This window comes from Protopterus annectens, chromosome 8.part0, assembly GCF_019279795.1.
Source record: "Protopterus annectens isolate FY-2018-M chromosome 8.part0, PAN1.0, whole genome shotgun sequence".
Classification (NCBI taxonomy): domain Eukaryota; kingdom Metazoa; phylum Chordata; order Ceratodontiformes; family Protopteridae; genus Protopterus; species Protopterus annectens.
In genome coordinates, this window is record NC_056741.1 from 1,866,266,071 (window position 1) to 1,866,291,209 (window position 25,139).

The 25,139-nt window shown below is 37.1% G+C and overlaps 1 protein-coding gene across 1 annotated transcript in view; it reads left to right on the forward strand.

Moving 5' to 3' along the window:
- LOC122809688 (von Willebrand factor A domain-containing protein 5A-like) overlaps positions 1 to 25,139 on the forward strand; it is a gene marked incomplete in the record, with an annotated part of 1,061,360 nt that overhangs the window by 413,940 nt on the left and 622,281 nt on the right. The window contains 1 exon segment of the mRNA XM_044081364.1: positions 7,817 to 7,923. Within this exon segment, the coding sequence (XP_043937299.1) occupies positions 7,817 to 7,923 (107 nt within the window).

The window sequence follows — 25,139 nt, forward strand, 5'->3', positions numbered from 1 at the left end:
TGCTAAGCTCAGCTAAGCAGTGTGTAAATCCGCTAAGCTGAATTGAGCAGTGCTTAAAGGGGTAAATGTTGAGCAGTGCTTAACTGTTTGCAGATCTGCTTAGCTGAGCTGACTGCTGTTTAAACCAGCTAAGCGAAGCTGAGCACTGCTAAGCATTGCTCAGTTTTCATTTTAAAAAAATCAGAATTGTGAATTAATTAATCACTAATGACATATTATTAAGTGTATATGATTTACTTTACATGACGTCCCCCTATGTGCTTTCATTACATTACTTTGGGGTGTGACTATACTGTATGGGACATTTTTGTATACATGGGTGATTTCACATGTTATATGCACTGACACTTCTATTTTGAACCAGCTTCACTACCCTGGTTAACAAATATCAATGACTACATAATTTAAAATAAAAGAAAAATTTTAACAATGCTTTCCAATGTAAAAAAAAAAAGGACCTGTATTAGTACATGAACTGCTGCCTGCAAAGCCGGGACTCTAACCACTACACTATTTCACCATTAAGGATTTTAGCTATACATTTTTATTTAGCTCCTATGAAAAGTTTAAGCAATGCTGGGCAGAGGACCATAACAAATAAAACTACTCAGCTACGCTTAAACGTAAGTTAGAATGGAAAAAAAATTAATACCAGCACTTTAATTACATGTATCAATACTACTTGTAAGTCATATTTGATAATGCACTACCTGTCATTCTGTCAACTGTCTAAGTCTGTATGGGCAATATCAGGATTAAAGTCACTACATAATGGCATACATTTGAGTTTAAGACTTCTAATCCTTCCCTTACATGTTATGTTAATACAAACCCTGTTCCTCTATCAACTTTCTAAGTTTGTAAGGGCAATATTTATAATCTGTCCCTATTTGTCCCCCATCATTTTAGGCTTTGTTCTGTTTTTGCTCTAAGAGGTTGAGAGGTATGCCCTCCATCATTTTAGGCTTTGTCCAGATTTTTTGCTCTAAGAGGTTGAGACATGTTTAAGGTGCCGTACAGCACTTTCTCATTGCGGGGAGGGGGGTGACAGTACCTGTCACACACCCCCTGTATTGCTTCCCATTTAAACTCCTGCTTTCAGTGTCCATGGACACTGACAGCATTTATAAAGTGCTGTACAGCACTTTGACAATGCAGGGGGTGTGTGACAGTACCTGTAACACACCCCCTCCATTGCTTCCTATTTAAATTCCAGATTTCTGTGTCCGCGGACACTGAAAGCAGTTAGAAGGTGCCGTACAGCACTTTCAGAGTGCAGGGGGCATGTTGGATGTGTGAACCCTACTGAAACACACACCCTGCACTCCTTCAGTGTTCGTGTCCACATCCAATCTCCTCACCCATCACATTCAATTAAACCTTTCCCCTGTGATCACACTTCTTTCAACTACAACTCATTTGTATCTACCTAACTTCTACTATCTGTCAATATCCAAATATGCTCTTTGTTCTCATCTCCACACTGCTCATCCTCTTGTTAACCTACTTCTCCTCATGTCAAACACTAATTAATCCTCTTCATACCCCACCTACCGTCACTCACCATACCTTTCACACTCAAACTCACCTCTATTTCTTATACTAACTCACTCCTCCACAGAATAATAATAGCCCCCCATTTCTCTTATAACCCAAAATTCTAAGCACAAATGTCACCTTCAGCATCTCCCTTCACTAAATTCTGCCTACCCCCATAAGACCTTTCTCCTGTCTAGAGACATACACCCCATCCCTGGATTACTTTCCAACCCCCTCAAAACCAACTCCACTACCAAACCTGCACCACACTACCCTAACCCAACCGCTAAGCATCTCACCATATACTCACTCAACATATGCAGTATCATGAACAAAATCAGCAAATTCCTTGCTTGGATGATGCACTACTCCCCCGACTTAATTACAGTCACTTAAACATGGCTCAAACCCCACATCTCAGACAACACATTCCTACCTGCTGGTTATAACATTCTTTGTCTTGATCGACCAAATAAAAAAGGTGGAGGAGTTACCGTAATATACTCTGACCACCTGAACTTGTCCCCTGTTTCTAAGCCTCCCCCCTCATTTCACTCAGCTGAACTCTTACTTGCTAACTGTAAACTCAACAACCATAAAACCTTAACAATAGCTGCTATATACATGCCACTCTGTGACAATACCTGTACTAGAACAAACCCTCTCAAGGCTCACTCTCAACATACCTAATGAAACCACTCTCATGGAAGACGTCAATATAAACTGGATATCCCAAACTTCCAACTCACCCTTCTCCTACATAAACTTACACAGCTTCACACAACTTATCTCAACCCCCAGACACATTAACAAGCTTCCCTACTCCAGTACTATTATAGACTGGATTCTAGTCTTTAATCTTGACCTTTATCACAGTCCCAAAACTGTATCTAATTCTATCAGTGACCACTCACCAATCTGTGTCCAAGGATACCACCCTCACGATCAAAGGCAACACAAATTCAAAGAATGTCATAGCCTTTCTAACTTCTATCCTGACACATTCAATAATGTGCTCTCCTCCATCAACTGGTCCTTTCTCTCATATCTGCCATTAAATGATGCAGTCCAACAATCCAATTCCATAGTTATGAATATAGTCAACTCCCTTGCCCCCCTCTGAACCATAAGAGTCAAATCCCTCTGCTCCCCTTGTCTAGCCCAATCCACATGCTCTCTCATGCTCAAAAAAGGCAATGCCTGGAAACTTTGGGCTAGGGCCAAATCCCCCTCCCATTAACAAACCTACAAAGAAATTTGTAACCTCACTAAAAAACTAATGAACATTGACAAGAAAAACTTTTACCTAAATCCCAATCTACATATCATAGCAACCCCAAAGAATTCTGGAACACTATCAGTCAAATCCTCCACCTTGGTAACCCCCAACACCAAACCCCTGTCCAAACAATACTTCCCTTGAAATAGCCACCTTGCTTAACTCCTACTTTATAGACTCCATCAGTAAACTAATAACAAACTTAAAGTCTCCTAACTCCACAGACCTCCCCCCAACTCTAATCAAAACAATTCTTTCTCTCTCAAACCCATTCCCACCAGCTATATCAAATGTCTCCTACTAAAACTTAAGTCCTGCTCTACCTCTGTCGACAAATGACTTCCTTTTTTCCTTAAGCTAGCTGCAAACTCCATAGCACACCCTATTTCCATACTCATAAACCTTTCTATATCTGAATCCACATTTCCCATACTATGGAAACAATTTCTTACTATACCAATCCACAAAGGTGGCAATTCCACTCAACTATCAAGCTACCACCCTATATCTATATTGTCCCCCTCTCAAAAATACTAGACAAATGGGTACATAATCATCATAAATCATGGACTATCTTCTCCTAGAAAACCTACTCACCCACACTCAACATGGCTTCCATCCTAACCACAGTACCACTACAGCCCTTATCTCCTTTACCCAATCCATTTCCATAGCCAGAGAAAACAACAAACTTGTCGCCCTTCTCTTCCTAGACACTGTCTCTCACCCCAAGCTACTGTTCAAACTCTCTGACCTTAACCTCTCCATCCTTACCATATCTTGATTCACAAGTTACCTCTCTAACAGACAACAATCTGTTAAATGGCTATACTCACTATCTCCTTTCCTCCCCATTAAGTTGACAGTTCCACAAGGGTCTATTCTTGATCTATCTTGGTCTATTCTTGGTCCATTACTGTTCAATATCTTCACTCGTCATCTCTATATGTCCTATCCACAATCTATCCTCATCCAATAGGCCGATGACTCCACTATCATCATTACTTCAGATACCCTGTCTGATCTGTACATCTGTACCCAAAAGTCCTTTAATTCTATTGAAAAATGGCTCACTAACAACCAATTCTCAATCCCAAAAACACCAAACTCCTATTTCTTCCAAAATCACTCATCCACTGCTAACCAGCCCTCTCTATAATATCATTTAACAACATCATCATCAATGTCGAAACCCATACAAAGCCACTTGGTGCCATCATAGATCATCAACTAAAATTTGACCGACATGGCCACCACTGTATAAAGAAAAAAATACCAAAAACTTGGTCTACTCTACAGGAACAAAACATTCCTCACAAAGGACTCTCGTATCTATTTAGCCTATATTTACCTTTTACCTAGACTCCTCTATGGCTCACAAATCCTAACCAACTTGCAGACTAGTCTACTAGCTAAACTCAAAACCACCTACAACAAAGTAGCCTGATTTGCAGCAAACCAAACCACTCGCTTCCATCACTGCAATTGTCTCAAGGCTTTAAATTGGTTACAGTTCCCTCACCAGCTGCTGTCCTCTCAACTACCTGTCATTCATACTATTCTTAATAAAACCTCTGCCTGCCCTGGCATCTCCTTGATCATATGTCTGTATAGACCAGCTAGAAATTTTAGGAGCTCAGACTAACGTCACCTAGACATATGCAAACCCAAAAAATCATTAGGTAAAAACTTGTATAGCTACTCTCCTGCCATCTCCTGGAACAAAATTCCCCTGGCCTTCTGTAAAATACTTCAAACACAAGTATTCCAAAAAGTTCCCAAAGAACACCTTCTTAACACCTGAACATGTCTTTGCAAAACCCTTCCTTGAAATTCCTCGTTTAAAAACACCACTTTATCCATCTCTCTCTCGGATCCCTCTAACATATACATCATTGCTGCTCTTTTCACCTCTTACCCCAAACTGCTCTATATTACACTTCACCACTTTCTCATCCTCTCCCTATTGCTCTCCCTTTCCTATATCCCCCTTACTTCCTCTCACATAACTGTACATTTCCTCCTGTTGAACATGCCTAGACTCTTAGTTCCATGCCTCTACCATCTCCTCCTACTATATATATATATATATATATATATATATATATATATATATATATATATATATATATATATATATATACTTATGAACTTATATATACTGTAAATAGTTTGTTTTGCTTCTCTCAACAGCTGTTATATATGCAAATTGACAACATAATTTGTATTTCTTACTTGTTAACCTAGTGTATTTCTTAATATATTTTCATTTTTTCTGTAATGTTTATCATAAACTGTTAACTTTTGTAAACTATGTTTGCAGTCTTTTGGGGCTTTTCTTCCCCAGCCTCTGCTGATGGGCTCATTCGGACATTCCTGCTCAACAAATGTTAAATAAATAAACAAATATGTCTAGCTGATATAGTACTATCATCATTGTAAAGAAGAGTATGTGCAGAACTTTTGTATTTTATCTTTCTTTTTAACTGGTACAGTTATCAGGATATATACAATTCATAGTTCACAGGTGCATACTACACTAACTGCCCTGAAGGGCCATTTTAAGCCTATCCAATAACTCAAGGTCAGACTCAAGCCCTGTACCTTGTAATAAGGTAAAGATGTTAACCATTCTTATTGTAGAAGTTTTGATTACAAGTTATAGGCTGTAAAACTGCATTCTCAGGAATTTGGATCAGGTGAAAGCTGTCCAGCCATCTGTAGAATTCAAGAAGTGTGAAATTCAACTCAGTCTGAGTGTTAATGAATTAAGTTCTAGTTTTGCATTAGAGCGTAAAAAGCAGCTATCACTGAACAGTGGCAAGAAGCTCAAACAGTTTTAAAAGCTGTAGTACTTTTCAGGCTGCCATTCTTCTTTTTGGCGTGTGGCAACATGTAGTGCATTACAGCTTTTAAAGCTGTTACAGATTTGGATACACATCCAGTTTGGCTTTTGCCTATTAGACATCAGTAAGTTTGTTGCAGTTTTCAAAAATGTAAAATACCTCACACATCTATGTTTCTTTTTTGCTTCTTTTTTTTAATCTCTCTGCCTTATAGTATATTGGAGTAGTTAAAGCTTATAGCTCCAAAAGGGTCTGAGAAACAGAGCGTTTACCTGGTTAACACATGTATAAATTAAATGAAAAACTGAATTAAAATAAAACTGCAATTAATAATGAGAAAGAGTAATTATACAAAAATGGTTTAATTACAGGTCTATTTTGCTGGCTATTCTAGAATTAAAGAGGACTAAGTAATAGTTCAGACGAGAAGCCAGCTTTCAAGACATGAATATGTCAGTGATATAAATAAGCAGTAGTATGCAGAAATGAGTAATGAATGTGCTTCATTTACTTTTTTATTTCATTACTCATTATAGTGTTGTAATAATTACAGCACTGTACCACACTGTGGATAACCATACCCTGCATGGAAGGCCATTCAGATTGTTCTCAAATGGCTGTGTTTATAGCCACCACAGGAGTATAGGGTTCACACTACTGACCTGATTTGCATACTCAGTATCCTCAAGGCAGTGTGTGTTCTATTTCCTACAAGAATGTGCGCACTATTGTTTAACACATAGGTGATCCCCCTCCACAAGTGCATCCCACACTATATAACACATGTGCATACAGCCTGTGACACTGTGCACCCTATAAATAGTACAACTTCCTATACTGTGAAACACATGAACACACAGACTGTGACAATAGTCACCCTGTAGACATTGAGCACCTCTTGCAATAGTTACTGCTATACTATACTATACTGAATGCCACCTTTCTGTGTACCGTACCTGCAGCCTCACCTCAGCATGAAGTTTCTTTTTCTGTGATGACCTGTGTGACATTGAAATGCTCAGTCCATCATTTATTTCACGTTGCAGTGCACTGATGATGTACCTGCCAGTGTGAAATACTGTATCTGAATCAGACATTTGTCTCTATTGCAGTCATAGCTCTCAACCTTCCATCTCCAAAATGAGGAACACTAGCCTTCATAATGTGGAACAAATGGGCAAAATGTGGAACACATACTAATGGCTTACTAACACCTTCAACTAGGAAGGATGAGGAAAAAATGCTACTTTGGTTACTTATTATAAATATCTTTTATAATGAATTAATATGATTCATTTCTTGCCATGGATTTCACTTAAAAATTTTAACACTGAAATGTGTGACACAGAGTTCAATGGAACATTGAGAGGAACTTTACTGAGAAACATGAACTTTTTAACCAAATGATGTTCCCTGTAGCAGGTACACGAGGGAGGTATGATTGCAGTTGAAATGCTATCTGTACTATAATTGGACTGTAGTATGGAAAATAGCTGTGAATCTTTCTTTGTTTACAAGACCTGTCTCTGTAGCTTCCAGCATAAAACCATTACATCACTGTCACTCACTTTCACACTGAGTATCAGGGTTACTGAGTGCCAGATCTATGATTAGCAGATTCACTAAATATGAGTTATGAACTGTAGACCTACACACTGATTTTCTGAACTCTACCCTTAGGCACATATCTCAGAGCATTAGGCCAGAAAAGTAGGATAGTTATTTGTCTTCATCTAGCTTCTTCAACAAATCCTACGTTTGAAGAATGCATTGCATTTAATCATATTTCAATGTAGCATAACTTGATACATTGTTTTAGCTCACCTCCTGAATATATTACATTTTTTATGGTTGCTAACATTTTCCTCTTGTGTAGCAAGCAGGTACAAAAACCTCTGCATTCTCTCATCAGCAGGTATGGAAATTCAAATTCCTGAGTACCAGAAGGTACAGGAACCATATACAAGAAATATGTACATCTGAAAATATTTATAAACCTAATGGCATCATTACGTAAAAAAAACATAATGTACAAATTGTAATTCGTAGTAATAAAATGAATATCAGTTATCTAGTAAAATAAATCTTAATTTCTGCTGAACTCTTGCTTAATTGTCAGAATAATTGTATTAATTCCTTATTTTTATTTAAGGAGAACAGTGATACGGAAGAAACACAGGCTGTACTGAAATATTCCTGTGGGGAAAAGAAGTACCAATGTGTTCTAGACTTCACTCTCACCGCTGAGGACAGTGATAGGTAAAGTGTTATTGTTAATCATGTTAGTGTTTTATCATGTCTCTAACTGCATTGTCCAAGGAAAAGTAAACCTTAGTTATTGTTTGATTATAATTATGGATATGATCTTTCAAGATATCTGTCTTTTCAAGTATTCTCTCTCTTAGCTGCTTGAAGTAACAATGTTATCTTCCTTAAACAAGGAGGCCAGTGAAGCTGTTTTTCAGTCATCTTGTAACTGCATTCAGCAGAGATCTTAGAAAGATTTATGAGAGCAGTTCTCCTAAGGTACATTTTAGGCTTTAGAACACTCAGATTGGCATCCTACTCATGTCTTGTTACTGGCCTTATATAAGCTATTTCATTTTCTCTTCTCCATCCATACTGGCCCACTTGCCCACTTATCACCTCCTGCTGTCTTTTTCTCCTTTTAGCATAGTATCCTTCCCCTTTTCTCTTTTTTGAGTATTAAGATGAGGGACCTGTTTAGTACTTCATCAGTGTCCTTCTTGTCCCTAACATCCCTTCCTTCCTTGACAAGATTATAGAGGTTGGTGTGACCCTCCCCTTCTTCCTCTGGAGTGTACCTGAAAAATTCTCTCTCTACTCACTTTATTCCTTTGCCTAGTTTCCTGTCCAGTCCAACCATGGCATTCTCCAACCATTCAGATGCTTCCCTTATAATATTGAAAGAGGTTTTCTTCTCTTCTTCCCCTCTGACTTATTTCTACTCTCTGAATTCTTTATTCTTATTTCTGACTACTGCCTTGTGTTCCATCCTCAGCTGCTTTAACATTTTCCCAAGCCTTGCCTTCCTTCTCTTGGGCAAACACCCACATGTACCTTTCAAAAGGCTGTCTCTCAATTTTAATCTTAGACTGTTTGCCCATTCCACTTCTCCCAGCTGATCTACTGCCCTTCAACACCTTCATTTCCAGTTGGTTGAACTTATAAGGTATGAGAAGTGTAACAGATATCACTACATTCAGGAGTATTGTGATGCAAAAGCATGAACCCAAAGGGGGATGCAGTCCCTGGGCATGTAGTAATATCTGTACCTAGTTTATGCATGATAATTATATATTTTGTATTGTTTGCAATACACCATATCATATCCTAGCCTAGCTACAATACCCCCTCCATGTTATCTGCTTGCTCATGAAGCATATCCAAACAAATTGTTAACCATCCCTGTTAAGCCTAATACTATTCTATTAGGATACTTAAATTACACCTCAATTAACTGGGAAACCTACACCACCTCAAATAAATATCTACTAAGACTCCTTGTTCAAGTCCCGACTAGAGGTTCAAAAATTTTAGACCTGGTTCTCACTAATATTACCACCCTAATGCTCAACACCTACACTTACCATATCCGTGTTCAAATCTGACCACTGTTCAGTATAACTCATTATGAGTATAAAACCTGAATTACCACAAAACCCCTCTGTCTTTAAAGTCTGATCTAAGGCAAATGTTATACAGCTATGAAATGTAAGTACCCTTCTCACTTTAATGATGATATAATTTCTATTCCCATCTCAAATCTTGCATCAAGGCATCTGTCCACATAAGACACAAATATAATGCCAAATGTGGGATCATACCTATGATGGAACCCTAGTATAAATAAGCTAAACAATAAACGGAAGAAACTCATAGCCCATAAAACCAAACTTAATACCATGTCAATTAAAGCTGAACTCAAAAAGATCAACAAAGAACTCAGAAAGAAAGTCAAATCCTCCAAAAGTAATTGCAAATTGAGAACTGCTGCCTCAATTAAGAGCAACCACAAATCCTTCTTCAGTTATGTCAGAAACTATAGAAGTAATGCCCAACAATGATCAGAGCTAATACAGAACAACAACACTTACTTGTCCCTTGAGGACACAGCCAACATACTGGTGGATAAATTCAGCTCTAATTTTACTCCCCTATTGCCCCTAACTTTCCCTAACATATTGGTTCACTCACAGCACACTCTCTGATCACATCCAAGTAGGACCGAAATGCTCTGTCCAAGGCCAAAATCACTTGCTTATTGGTTCTTGACAATGTACTAAGCTGTCATTTTGTCAGTACCAGACGCTGTTTAGAAAACTAATGACTAAGCATATTCAATTTTAGCCTTTCCACTGGGTTCATGCCAGATGAATGGAAAATGGTGGTAGTCATCCCATTTCACAAGTAGGGATCCACTGCTGATCCAGCATACTAATGACCTGTAAGTCTCACCAGCCTTATCTGCAAAGCAATTTCATTATAGAACTTATTAATAAGGACATAAGCAATTTACAAGCTATGGACTTAAGCCAATTTGGGTTTATTAAATTTAAATCCTTCCTCCTGAAATTAGTGGGCTTCTTTGAACATGTCACTGATGCAGCACACTCAGGAAATCGGCTCACACTGCCTGCCAGAACCTGGCCAAGGCCTTTGAAACCATTTCATATTCTGGCAATATCAACAAGCTAATAAAACTAGTTGCAAATTCCCATGTTACCCACTGGATCACAAACTGCCTAACTAACAGACCCCAATTTATTATTATGGGAGGCATGCTTCTTCAAAAAGAGTAATTACCAACAATGTCCCCCCAGGGATCAGTTCTAGGACAATTTATCTGATGTCAAGGGTATATGACTGACCAAGTTTGCAGTCTGCAAACTTTGATTTGTTATTCTTCTGTAGGCTCCATTGACTGATGCCTGCAACATGACCTAAAACTAAATGCCAAGAAATTCAGCACTGTATCCTTAGGCAAAACTGGGCACCCACATAGCAACCACTTAGGTAAAAACCCTTTTGAAATATGACTCAGCCATTAGGGACCTGGGAACTTTTGTTGACAATGAACTATACTTTGATCACCAGGTATCCACTACTGTTAGGGAATCTTTTTACCATGCCAGCCAAATCTCTGGAAGTATTGCTTTCAGATCTAAGGAAGTTATCATTCCTCTCTACTTCTTCCTTATCATGGCCCATAATAGACTGTAATGTCCTCTTTGGTATATACCTCTCTAAGCATATGACACAGCATGAGAGACCACAGTATTGACTTCCCAGACTGCCTTAAGGTGCTGACACTCTCTCTCTTCTCTGTTTTCTAGAGACTCTTGAGAGGTGGCATCAATCTAGCTTACAGAGCCTTGCAGCATCCAGTCCTATATGACTTCTTATGCACAAAACTAATAACACGCTCAACAACTGCTCAAGAGATCTTAACTTCCACAAAAACATAAATAGGACCTGCTGGCAAAATAGATATATATCTTTCAGAGAATCCCTCTTTTATGAAATAGATTTTCTTTTGATATAAAGCAAAATAACTCACTGACCCTCTTTAAGTATAACTTGGATGAATGGCTAAAAAATCAAAAATATACCCTGGTTCTGGCCCTTCAAACCCTCTTTGAAAAGAGTTGAAACTAGGTATAAATGTTAATGGGTACCTACAATTTGGAATATTGTGGCAAGGCTATTCATGGTCCTGTGAGCATATGAACTTATAAAATAGTTTCTCTACCTGTTTTTTTTTTAAATGGTAGATGTGCAAAGTATTTTTATTTATTTTTTTTGCTGTTTGAATTTTGATCTGAAATGTTCCCTTAAGGGACACTTGTTAAACTGTTGTGTGCTATTACACAGTCCTGCTAATAAACAAGTGATAACATTACAAACTACCTCATCTGTATTTTGCCAGGTGAATGAGTCAAGATGTAGAGACCTGTATATAAGTAGCATGGTGCACAACATGTATACTGTTTTCCATATAACACAGCCTCAAAATATTTACAAGAGCATCCCAAGAACTGAAAATAACACATTTATTCAAGCAGGAATGCTCCTCTCATATCATTTTGTAAGCTGAATTATCAGAGAATATTCTTGTTGTACCCTTAAAGTATTCAGAAAGGTAATAATTTTGGTGACAACTAACAAGAAGTGAAAATTAGAAATGTATTTTGTAATGTTCACCCATTTGTTTCTTAAGTTAGTGTGGCTGATATTATATGTGTTGCTTTATTTAATTGGGGGTTCTTTGGTAATGTTTATGTATTTTATTTATTTATTTATTGACATTTGTTAGCTGGGTTTGTCCAATTGGGCTTGTGGCCCATTTTCAGTGGAGACCCGAGGAGAAAAGCTCCAGTAGTACATTTTAAAACAAGTACACTTTTAAACAATATTGATATAATAGCAGTTTTAGCAAAACGATTCACATATGTTGGGTTACATGCATAAAGTTAAAGTTGCATTAAAAAGAAGCTAAGTAACAATTTTACATTGATATAGTTCAATAGGTCAACAATAAACATTTTTTGTTTGTATAAAATTATGCAAATACATAGTAGACACATTGGAGAGAGAGGTGTAATGAGGTACTAAGTATGGTCCTTTTGAGGGTACATAAAGGGAAGGAAGACTAGGTAGGGTCATGGCAAGGGCAGGTTCTGGAATTGAGAAAATAAGCTTTCAGTTCATTTTTAAAGTGTGAGGTGTGGGAGATTGAACGTAAGTCAAGGGGAAGTTTGTTCCAAGCATGGGCAAGGGAGTGTTTGTAGAGTAGTTTGCCTACTGACCTTTTTGGGTGGTAGATATCAAGTAATTGTTGGTTAAAAGTATGGTGGGTCCGGGATGGCATGTAGATGGAGACTAAGGAAGATAGAGATGGAAAGAAGGAGGGTTTATAAAGAATAGAGTGTAGCATATGCAATTGATAAGATAGCAAAAATTGAGGAAGTTCAAGCTATTGAAGAGCGTTTAAAGAAATGCAATGGTGTGAGTTGTATGGGGAGTTAGTAATGAATCTGGCTATTTTATGGTAAGTCTGTTGGAGTTTGTTTAGAGTGGAGGCCTGGATATTGGTAAGAACTGGGGCAGCGTATAAGAGGGAGGGGAGGATGAGTGCCTGGCCCAGGGTAAGTCTAGATTCCGGGGTTAGGAATTTTTTGTTCTGATATAGCAGACCTAGTTTCTGGTTTGTTTTTTTATACATTGGAGTATGTATAGGTTGAACTTGAGTTTGTCATTGATAATGACCCCTAGGAGTTTTGTGTGGGTGTCAGGTTGGACAGTTGTATTGTTAGAAGATGTAATAAAAAAGGAGGTTTTGTGATGAGAAATATGTATGTTTTATTTGTAATTTAATATGTATCTGCATTCATTCAATGTTTTAATTTTGTGTAGTATATTTTCATATTTTAAGTCTTAGGACAAATAATGCCTGGAAGAGTATTTCTTATGCATCTGTGTGCACATAATTTGACTTCTTCTACATTAGAGTGGCCACTTTTTGTTGCTATTGTGACTATTGTTGCTATGGGTGTCTTTCACAATTTTGGTGAATAGTTATTTACATTTCAATAGCCATCACCCTTATTTTGTAAAGAAAATATAACAACAGTGCAAATTAATACATTTTCAAGAATAACTACAGATGGACAGATTTTGGAAAATTAGATTTTATTGTACAATTACAAAATAAAGAGGTTATGACAAAAAATTTAGAAGTAGCACAAGAAATCATTTATAAATGTGAAATATAGTTTGCACCCATTTTAAGAAAAGGTTTAATAATAAAAAATAGTATAGAATAATAATAGGCAAAATAAGAATTGGATTTTTGTTTGGATGTGTCTTTGGGTAATAAAAACATTAGAGATATAATTGTAGATAATTAGAAGATATGATATCAGTTATAGGAAGTAAACCAGAATGCATTTATTGAAGGAATATGTATATGAATTCAAAAGTGTTGCTGTTTAGAAATAATATAAATATAAAAGAACCATTAATGATGAATAAGTGTAAAGGAATGTGTAGTATACATAATTTTGTTAATGAAAGGCCTTATGTTGATATAATACATTATGAACAGACAATTTCTCTATTATATCATTATACATTTAATTCTACAGGTGTTATACATTTTGCCACATGTTCCACTTGTTTATGTTTTTATGAAGCATGAAAATTCTCTAAATGAATCAATCAGATTGTATGCTATAAAATTATATGAATAATGTATTACCTAGGCATATTAATGATGGAAAAGTATTTAAACAATTTTATTTTCCAGTTATTGTTCATATGATTAATTATATAAGGGGAGGTGATTTTAGGAATTTATTAGAGATCAAAAACATGTCAGTTAAGGCTTCAAGCTGATAAGTATCCAGGACTAAACAAGTTGATCAATATAAAATATATTATTAGCATCAAAGAGACATATTAAAGAAAAGTTTTAAAGGGGCATTTTTCTTTAAATATGTTTGTCCAGGTATATATATATATATATTTTTTTTTAAACTGTTTCATGGTCTAATATATGAAGTTTCTGAAATTATTTTAGTATAGATATATATATATATATATATATATATATATATATATATATATATATGTATATATATATATATATATATATATATATACATAGGCATATATATATATATATATATATATATATATATGGAATTTTTGTATTTGTATTTAAATTTGAATGTATATATTTTTAAATGTGAAATTTTAATTGTTCATGTGTATGAAATCATGTGATTTGGCAAGGTGTGTAAAAGGATGAGATCTGTTATATTGTTACCCTGATGAAGCCATGTTAATAGTGAGGACTCAATAATTTCAAGTGCTATAAGCTTGATTGGAAGAATGCAGCCACACAATTAGTGTTGGTTGAATGATTAAAAATAGAACATGATCATCACTCCAGGTATTAATGAGTTCAGGTAGGATAGTTATGATCTCTACTGTTGGCCAGTAAAATAAATCTAAGAATTTCCTTTTCCATGGCCTGAATACGCTCAGTATTGTGTGAATATAGGAGGGCTATAATGGGGAGTACACATTCAATCCTAGGAAGAATTACATTAATTGTAATAGTACATGTAGCCTCTTCACTAAGTAGTTTAGAAATTGTATAAGAGAGTGGTTGGCCGAAAACTTTGCTATTATGTATTTTCAATGTAATCTCTGAAGGATAGACTCTGAGACAATATATCACCTAAATACATTTGTTATGTAGTGCAGTGAAGAAGAGTGCCTGTTAGGTCTTTGACTGCAGGGTTTCTTGATTTTCTAAGCCTCTTAGGTTTTCCTTGGTTATTCTGCATGCAATTGACCAGATCCATATTATAGGGAAATTTCACAGCAGGATTTAGCAAGCATTATATGACAGCTATATCCTCTGTCTAAAGCAGACAATTAATCTATGATAGATCCTTAGGAAAACCATGTGCCAACTACTGATCCTTGAGGCTCTTGTTTTCTGGTTTACCCAGTTTCTTATTGAGTATTGGGACCAAGAGCTTTAGAGGTTATACTGGAACCATCAATTAACCTGAGTGGAAAACCTACAGTTGTTTACTTTTTGTAGTAAGAGGGAATGATTAACCATTTCACATGATCTTTTTAAAATTTAGAAATATTGGTCCAGTAGGCAATCTTTCTTCCGTGATAGTGTGCATATGACTGTATATGGCTGTAGTACTGTCATATGTGGCAGAGAAGTTAAGCTGACTGTCAGTTAAATATTACATTTTATTATGTATTCTAAAATCTGTATAAAGGTAATTTTTCAGGCATTAGGGTGAACATTATTTATATCTGATGGTGAAGGGACCTTAGCAGGTGGTATTATCACTGCATGTTTAAAGTTATTTGGTATCAAATTTATTGTGACAGGTTATACGTGTGTTGCAGATCTGCTTGGCATATGGCTGCCTACTTTTATGATTTCTAGATAAATGGAATGCAGTTCAAAGCTTATGTATATAACCAGTCTTCTTGTTGATAACAAGTACATCCTGTAAAAAAAATCAACTCTTAAAGAAACTCAAACCATGCTCTACTTCAGATTTTGATCTACCAGGCAAGTACCTTAAAATAGCAGTCAATATAATTGCCTATCCTGTCTAAATCCTTATAAGTAGATTAGTCCCACATCCCCTCTCTCTGGAAAAAAATCACAAATTATCCCTCTACGAAAAGGAGGAAATTCAACAGACATCACTAACTTTATGTCTGTGGCAAACTTATCCCCTCCCTCTACAAAATACTTGAAAAATGTATTCAAAAACAATTCCTAAACTAACTCCTGTAGGAAGATCTCCTGTCCCCCACACAACATTGCTTCTGTCCATCCCATAGTAATAACACTGCACCTCTAACCTTTATAGATACTGTCAATTAAGCTAGAGATAACAGCAAACTAGTCTCTGTCTTATTTCAAGCCTTGCCTAAAGCCTTTGATGCAATTTGTCACAGAAAACTTTCACTCCAGATGTCATTAGGCTGCCTCAGCCAGAACTTCTATGGTTCAAAAGCTACTTGTCCAGTAGGTATTAGTGAAATGGATCTCCACATTCTTTCCATACCTTCCAGTCACCAACAGTGTACCAGAAGACACTATCCTTGGTCCTCTCCTCTTTAGCATTCTCACCAACACCCTCTACACATCTAGGCCACCTTAATACAAGATGCAGATGACTCCACACTCATAAGCATATCAAGCAATTTATGTACTGTCACACACCGCCTGCATTGTCAAAGTGTTATACGGTACTTTCTAAGTGATGTCATTGTCCACAGACACTGAAAGCAGATATTTAGATAGGAAGCAACACCCCCTGCAATGGGAAAGTGCTATATAGCACCTTTAACATGTCCAACCGCTCAGAGCAAAAAACTTGCCAAAGCCTAGAATGATGGTGGGACAAGTAGGGACATATCATAAATATTGCTGTTACAAACTTAGAAAGTTGGTAGAGGAGCAGGGTTTGTATTAATATAATATTATGTAGTGAAGGATCAGAAGTCTGAAACTCAAATGTATGCTATTATGTAGTGACTTCAACCCTGATATGCCCCATACAGACTTAGTTGATAGAATGACAGGTAGTACATTACCAAATATGCTTTACTAAATACACCAGAAGTGCTTTTTTTTTCGTTCTAAGTTAAGTTTAAGTATAGCTGAGCGGGTTTGCACATTATGGCCCTCTGCTCAGCATTGCTTAAACATCTCATAGGAGCTAAATAAAAATGTATAGCTAATATCCTTAATAATGAGATAGTGTAGTGGTTAGAGTTCTGGCTTTGCATGCAAGCATTCATGGTTCGAGTACCAAGACAGTCACATTATTTTTACATGGGAAAGCATTGTTAAATATAATGTTTTTATGTTAAATTATGTAGTTATTGATATTTGTTACCCAGGGTAGTGTAGCTGGCCAAAAATGGAAGTGTGAATGCATATAACATGTGAAATCACCCATGTATACACAAGTGATCCATACAGTATAGTCACACCCCAAGGTAATGTAAAGAAAGCACATAGAGGGATGTCATGTAAAGTAAATCATATACAGTTAATAATATGTTAGTAATGATGAATTAATCTACAATTCTGATATTTTTTAATGAAAACTGAGCAATGTAAAACAGCGCTCAGCTATGCTTAGCCAATTTAAGCATTGCTTAGACATAAATTCTAAGCATCAGTTTGCTCAGCTAAGGAGATTTGTACACTGTTAAGCAGTGCTCAGCATTAACTGTCTGTTAGCATTGTTTAGCTTTGCACAAAACTGCACAAATCCACTTAGAACTGCTCAAAAGTACTTTAATTTCTCTGTCTCCATCAGCCCTTGTTCTGCCCAGCAACAAAACAATCAGCCCTACAAAACCCAGGATGCTGTGCACTACAATCACAGCAAGGTGTCACTACACCATCTGAGCTGTGAAAACTTGTAATGTTTTTACAAACATATCATGCATTATGATCATTTAATATTAATGAAAAAACATCATCACTACCATGTCTTGAACACAGGACCCTGTGTGCTACAATCACAGCAATGTACCTCTACACCATCTGAGGGGTAGGAGGTTGTAATGGTTTTACAAACATATCATTCACTACAGTCATTTAAGAAAAGGGAAAAATGCATGTCCGTAGTACTCTTTATATATATATATATATATATATATATATATATATATATATATATATATATATTTGCATACACACACACACACATATATATATATATATATATATATATATATATATATATATATATATATATATATGGGTCTACTGCTCTACATCGAAAATATACTTCTTCGAAATAGAACAGTAGACTGTACACTTCAGCAAAAGTCCACTTAAATGAAAGTGCACTTTCGCTGAAGTTTGGTTCCCTGGGCTACTCAAAAAAAAAAAAACACTAAAACATGTTTTTGTAGGGGGAGCAAGCCCCCATGCACCCCCCATGGGAGGCTGTGTCCCCCCACCCCCCCTACTTAAATATACCAACTCCAAGATCACACTACAGTGGGGAAAAGGGAATATTCCCATTCTGCGCTGTAGTGTGACTGCCGAAGTCAATGTTCGAAGTTTCACTACTTCAAATAAGTGGACTCGGTAAAGTGGGGTTCAGAGTAGTGAAACTTAGAACATATTGACGAATCCCATATATATATATATATATATATATATATATATATATATGTATGTCAAAGGAAGAAACTTCAAAGACTAATACACGTAAGGTTCAGTTAAGGTATATTTATTTACTTGCCGCCAGGAGACAAAAATATGCAAATACACGGACTTGTCTAACTACTAACAGGAAGTATGCTCATTCTTATACTACTTTACAAGACATGGCCTTCTATGGCTGACATAATCAAACACAACTTTCAGTATTGTTCTACAGCAGATGTTATTCAGATTTTCTACTGACATGACTAGATTTGTGAGAAACTCTTGAGAAAAACAACCTGGCCTTGGTGGCCTCTACTTCGTTTATAAGCTTCTATTGTACAGTGTTACATTTCAAGGTACTCTTCTAATTCAGATACAAGCAAATGCTGATTGCAGTTCATATTTTCAAACAGGCTTTGTCCTAATTATCTATAGCTTCTACAGCTGTGTATTTTCTCACAGCACAAAATGGAACATCTTGTCTAAGCTTCATACAAGTAATATTGTTCTATTCATTATTTTCCTGACATAAGCAGAAATCATCTGCTTCTCAGTAAATTTCCAAGGCACAGGCAAGATTTTAGCTAACAACACAAGGTCAGAAAAGCATCGGCAGTTTGTAAAGATTTATGCAGTATGAAATAGAATAAATGTGTTAACCCTTTTCAAGCTCTAAATGCACTAAGCATATTACTAATACACACATTAATACATATTTTACTGACATTTCCCCCCTTTTAGTACTTTTATTCTACTTTCAAAATAAGCATAAACAGTTTGTTTTCATCTCCTAACCTCTTCCACTTAGGATTTGCAGTTAAGAGAGTCATTCAGTTTAAACTTATGAAAGCATTTTCAATCTTTTAATAGTTATTCAAACTCAGTACTTTGATATAAGGTTTCAGAGACTGATAGGTCTATAAGGTCTTTAATCAGCCTTTTCATGCAGGGGATGCCACAACAAACACATACTCCCAGTAGGAGCATTCCTACACAAATGGCAATCAGGATGTTCATTAGGATGGTACCCCACCCCCCAAACCATTTCTGGAAGAAGTCCGTCAGTGGGTTTGGGCCTGGTTTGGTCATGGCTGACACTTGCTGAATTACCTCAAGATGATTGTCTATCTCGTGTTTATGGTCAGGAATATACGAACAGCATTCTTTTTGGATTAAAGCACAAGTACCACCTCTTGCCGATAGGGTGAAGTCGAGAGCCATGCGGTTCTGAAGCACTACAGTTCTCATAGCATTCAGTTCATCAGTCACCAATTCGAGAGCAGAAAAAGTTGCATTACTCATTACTTCGAGATGTTTTGACAGTTTTCTCAGCTCCCAAATCGATTTCACTGCTCCATATGCCTGCCCACGATATAACGCTATCACTCAAGTCCATATGTGTCAGTCCTTTGCCTATGGAATGATGGTCTTTCCAACGTGCATCAATTTGTCCCACTGGATTTACAGGTTTCTTGATGATCTCTCGGACATTTCAAATTTTTCCTCGAGGCAAAACTGCAGTGTGTTGTATGGCCGGAACCAGGTAACCCAAAAAACAACTGCCGGACCATTTCTCAGGTAACCATTTGTATGCCTTTCTGCCACACACAAAGTAACAATCCTCTACTTTAGTAGTAACTTTGCTATGAATATACACTCGCCCTGCATGAAACATTTTTTTATCTATCATAGACAGTTGTTTATAAAGAACAGAATTATGTTTTACTTCATCAAGTGTTTTATGTATCAATCCAAGAAATGAATCATAATTTGTATTTATTTATTTTATTTATTTATTTTTTATTTTATTTTATATTTGTTGACCGGGCTAGTCTAGCTGGATACATATCCATTTTCAGCAGAGGCCCGGGGAGAAAAGCTCCATGCACAAATACATTAAGGCATTAAAAACTTAGAAAAAAATGACTAGCTTAAATTATACAGCATAATATGTAAAGAAAGTAAATTTTGTGAATACTGTACAGAGACATTAGAGTAGATTTTGGAGATAAACATGTCTTAATTCAATAGAGGGGTTACAAATACAATCAGGCAACAGTTAAACATAGTAATTAAGCATCAACATTCATTTGAGAGAAAAAATAAAAAACAATAAGTAAGAAAAAGAAAAATAGAGACTAGGAAGGACAATAATGCAGGTAAGAAGGGGTTAGTAGTTGATAGTCAATGACTCTCAAGGTGGGGTATTTGTTATAAAGCATGAGAGGAGGGGAGGAGAAAAAGTGAAGAGTATTTTTCAATCAGGCTTTGAGCAGGGACAAAGCCATTGTCTTTTTAGGTAATGTTTGAGGTATTTCTTAAAGAGTTGTGTAGATGAGAGAGAAGTGAGTGTATTTGGAAGCTTATTCCAGATTTTACCAACAACATTGGAAAAGAGAGAATCTCCTGCTTTGTTATTAGATATATTGTTGGCAATCTGTAACTTATTAGCTGAGCGTATTACAATAAAGATCTACATTGTTACCTTTAGTGTAACAACTATAAGGAACAGTTACATTGCAGTTGCTCCAACCCACCTGAACAGTATTATTTTTATAAAAACACACAGTTCCCTTTTGTGGAACAGACAAGTGCAATGCTATTTTATCTTGTGATGTAATGGTTGAGGTATCATAAATCAAATTCTCCCAGGTCTCATTGACCCCTAGGGGGACTGTAGTCATTAATAACCCCCCGTATGCTGTCGGCAAAGCTGTGCAAATCCAGAAATTCAAAACATTGAAAGTCTCAGCATACACATATTTAATTGCCTGGTAAGTGTTAAAGTTTGGATGCCAGTTGATAAGTAACGCTTCACGTTTATTCAGTTCAGTCTGTGTGGCTGGGAAAAGGAAAGGCCACAACAAAAAGATTATTGTCACTAGCGCAGTTAACAGGATGATTATGCAATACTTCTAAGGAAAAGGTTGTTCTGCATTCCTATTTCTTCTGTACTCTATCATTTTTACTCTTGGCATGTGACAAGATTTTTGTCCAGTTCAAAGTTCTTGACTAATTTTCAGTGCATCAGGTGGATCCAGGAGGCATGCTCTGCTATCTTGACTGCAGTGGGTGTCGACAGAAGCAACCTTATATGGACCTTCCCACTTTGGTGATGCCCAATTCTTTCTCTTTACTGTCTTCACCCAAACCCAAACTCCAGGGGACACTGCCACTTCTGGCGGTCTGGTTTGTTCTTTATCTGAAACAGAATTTGACTACAACAAATGTTTAGAATTTAACAAATTTCGCATGTACTCAGCTAGTGTACTGTCAGCTTCCTGGTCTGCGGGCATGAGAGATTTCCACTGAGGTATATAATAAGTCCTTCCAAATAATTTTTCAAAAGGAGTCAATCCTTTTGCATTCGGAACAGTTCTCATGCTCAACAGTGCCAGGGGCAGACAGTACACCCAATTTCTCTGCGTTTCTACTATTAACTTCCTTAGCTTATTCTTTAAAATCCCATTATGCCTCTCTACTAGCCCTGCAGATTGAGGGTGATACGCACAATGATTTTTTAGAGAAATACCAAAATGTCTACTTAACTGTTGTATGGTCTGATTTACGAAGTATGTGCCGTTGTCACTGTAGATCCTTTCCAGAATGCTGAATCTAGGGATGATTTCTTTAACAAGGACTTTGGCCACAGTTGCTGCATCTGGATTTTTAGTCAGAAAGGCTTCCACCCATCTGGAAAACATATCTGCAATGACAAGACAATACTTCTTATTTTCACATGTATTCAACTCTATGAAATCCATACAGATTGTATGAAATGGATACGGTGGTGTAGGGAAACTACCTTGCTTGGGCTTTAATGCCCCTTGTGCATGATGTTTATTACAAACGTGGCATAACGAACAAAATTTTTTAGAGTAGTTTTTAAATCCATACATCGTGAACACTTGGTTCACCAGCTGTACCATCCTCCCTGTTGAGACATGGCACTGCCCATGGCTCAACAAGGCTGCATATCTAAACAAATTAGATGGCAATATCGGTTTTCCTTCTTTAGAGATGTACAGCCCCTTTTCGAGAATTGCTCCTCATTTTACCCATCTTTGTTTTTCAACTTGCATAGTAGTGTGTCTCCATTGTCTTTAACATTTCTAAGTCTAAAATCTCAGAGGGTTGTAATTCCTCATTCAAAATAAATACTTCTGAAGCTGCCTGCTTTGCAGCTGTATCAGCTCTCGCATTACCTTTTGAAATCCTGTCCTGTTGTTTGGTATGAGCTGTGCATTTACAAATAGCTACTTTCTGAGGTAACTGAATAGATTCTAAAAGATCTAAAATAAACCGTGCATGATTGATTGGTTTGCCAGTAGATGTTATCATTCCTCGATTTTTCCACTGTTGCGCAAAAACATGTACAGTAGAAAAAGCGTACTGGCTGTCAGTAAAAATGTTCACACATTTACCCTTTGCTAAGGTACATGCCCATGTCAAGGCAATCAATTCAGCTGCCTGTGCAGATAAATTGTGTGGTAAAGATTTTGCTTCTATAATCTCAGTATCAGAAACTACTGCATATCCTACTAGGTTCTGTCCTGCAGGACCCCTTTTGCATGAGCCATCCACGTAGTATGTCACCTCGGCATCATCCAAGGGAACATCCATAAGGTCTTTTCTAGGCAGTGTCTTTTACTCAATCACCTGCAGGCAGCTATATGGTGTGCAATCTGCAGGGGTTGGGAGCAAGGTAGAAGGGTTCAAAGTTGTACATCGTTCAATTGTCATATGAGGTTGTCTCAACAATATAGTTATACAGGAAAGATGCCTAGCAGGGGAAAGATATGCTACCTTCTCTTGCAGTAAAATAATTGCAACTGCATGTGGCACTCTCAATGTGAGAGGGTGGAACAAAACTACTGAGGCCAAAGCCTATACTGCCATTGCAGCTGCAACTACTGCTTGTACACAGTGAGGTAAAGACCGTGCCACTGGGTCCAGTTGTGATGAATAATAAGCAATGGGGCATTGTTTGTCCCCATGCTGCTGTGTTAACACTGATGTCATATAACCTTGCTTACAATCTACAGTTTGGAAAAAACATTTATGATAGTTTGGTAATCCCAAAACTAATGAGGACGCTATTAACTGTTTCAGTTTACAGAAAGCAGATTCCGCTTCTGGTGTCCATTGTAACAAATCCTGTGCTGCCATAGGCTTTTTATAAATCAGGTTAGTCAACGGTGCAGATTCCAAGGCATAGTTTATTGTACCCAGGAAGGACATCATTTCCTTCTTGGTAGTGGGTTTTGGTGCTTGCAAAATCGCTACTTTTCTGTCCTCATCTAATGTCCTACCCTCCTTGGATATTACATATCCTAGGTATTTAACTTAAGCTGCAGTTTATATTTGTTTACTTTATGTCCTTCAGTGGCTAAAAATTTTAATAGCGCTATGGTATCTTCTTTACAGTCTTGCTGGGTGGGGGACGCCAGCAGGATATCGTCAACATAAAGCAAAATCTGGCTACCTCTTGGTGGGGTAAATCCCACCAAGTTGCTTGCCATTTCTTGTGAGAATATTGTTGGACTTTCACAGTACCCTTGTGGTAGTCACGTATATGTATACTTTTTCCCCTGAAATGTGAATGCAAACCAATACTGGCTGTCAGGGTGTATTGGTATTGAGAAGAACGTATTGCTGATATCCACCACAGAAAAATATTTCTGTTGAGGTTTTAAATCATTCAACAGGGTGTGTGGGTCTGGCACCGTAGGTGCCCTTGGTATTACTGCATCATTTACAGCTTGTAAATCTTGAACCATACGCCACTCTCCATTCGCTTTCTTAACAGGAAATAAAGGTGTGTTACATGGTGAATCAGGAGATTCCACCAGCACCCCTTCCTTAAGTAAAGCTGCTATAATAGGTTTGATTCCTACCTCTGCATCTTTTCTTAAGGGATACTGTCTTTTTTGTGGTCTAAATGCTGACTTTGGCATTATAGTAACTGGTCCCACTGTACGAATAAGTCCTACATCTGATTTTCCTGTTGACCAGAGAGTTTCTGGTATGTTCTGTAAGGCATTCTCTTCCTCCTTCAATAGGAGTGCTAATCAGCTGTCCTTGCTAGACTGCAAGTGTACAGCTGGGTGGGTCTGAGATATCCAATTCAACTTCTGCATTTGTATTCCCTGTTCTGACAGTTCTAACTCTTGTCTGTTTTTCCCATCTCGTGACTTTTTCTCCTAAGTCTACCCATTTCACACTCTTGTCCTTAGTTAAGCTAACATGTGGTAATCGATTAGATTTATAGAGTGCAAAGAACTCCTGGGGCAATGAACAGCTGGCTACACTGTTCCCTTCTGTGTCCCAGTACAGATTACGTAATATCAATCTGTTTGCACAATTTCCAAACAATTCTTGCTCATATTCCTTATCTGGTCCTGGTGTGTTACAATAATACAGAGTACAGTGCAACAAATGCTGTTTATCAATGTCAAGGGAGGGGAACTTGCTGATGGCTACATTCATCAATTCTTCAGCCACTGCCCCTGGACCAGTCGTAACCAAGTCCTGGCTGTACCAATAAGACATTTTGCCCTCCGTTTGCACTGCAAAGGTATCAATTTGTCGCTGTGCTTCCATACCCTGGATAGTCGGAACTACTGCTATACCAAATAGCTGCATAAGGTCTCTGCCCAAGAGGTTTACTGGGCATTTTGCAGAAACAACAATTTTGCTTTTCTGGGTCAATCCTGAAACAGGA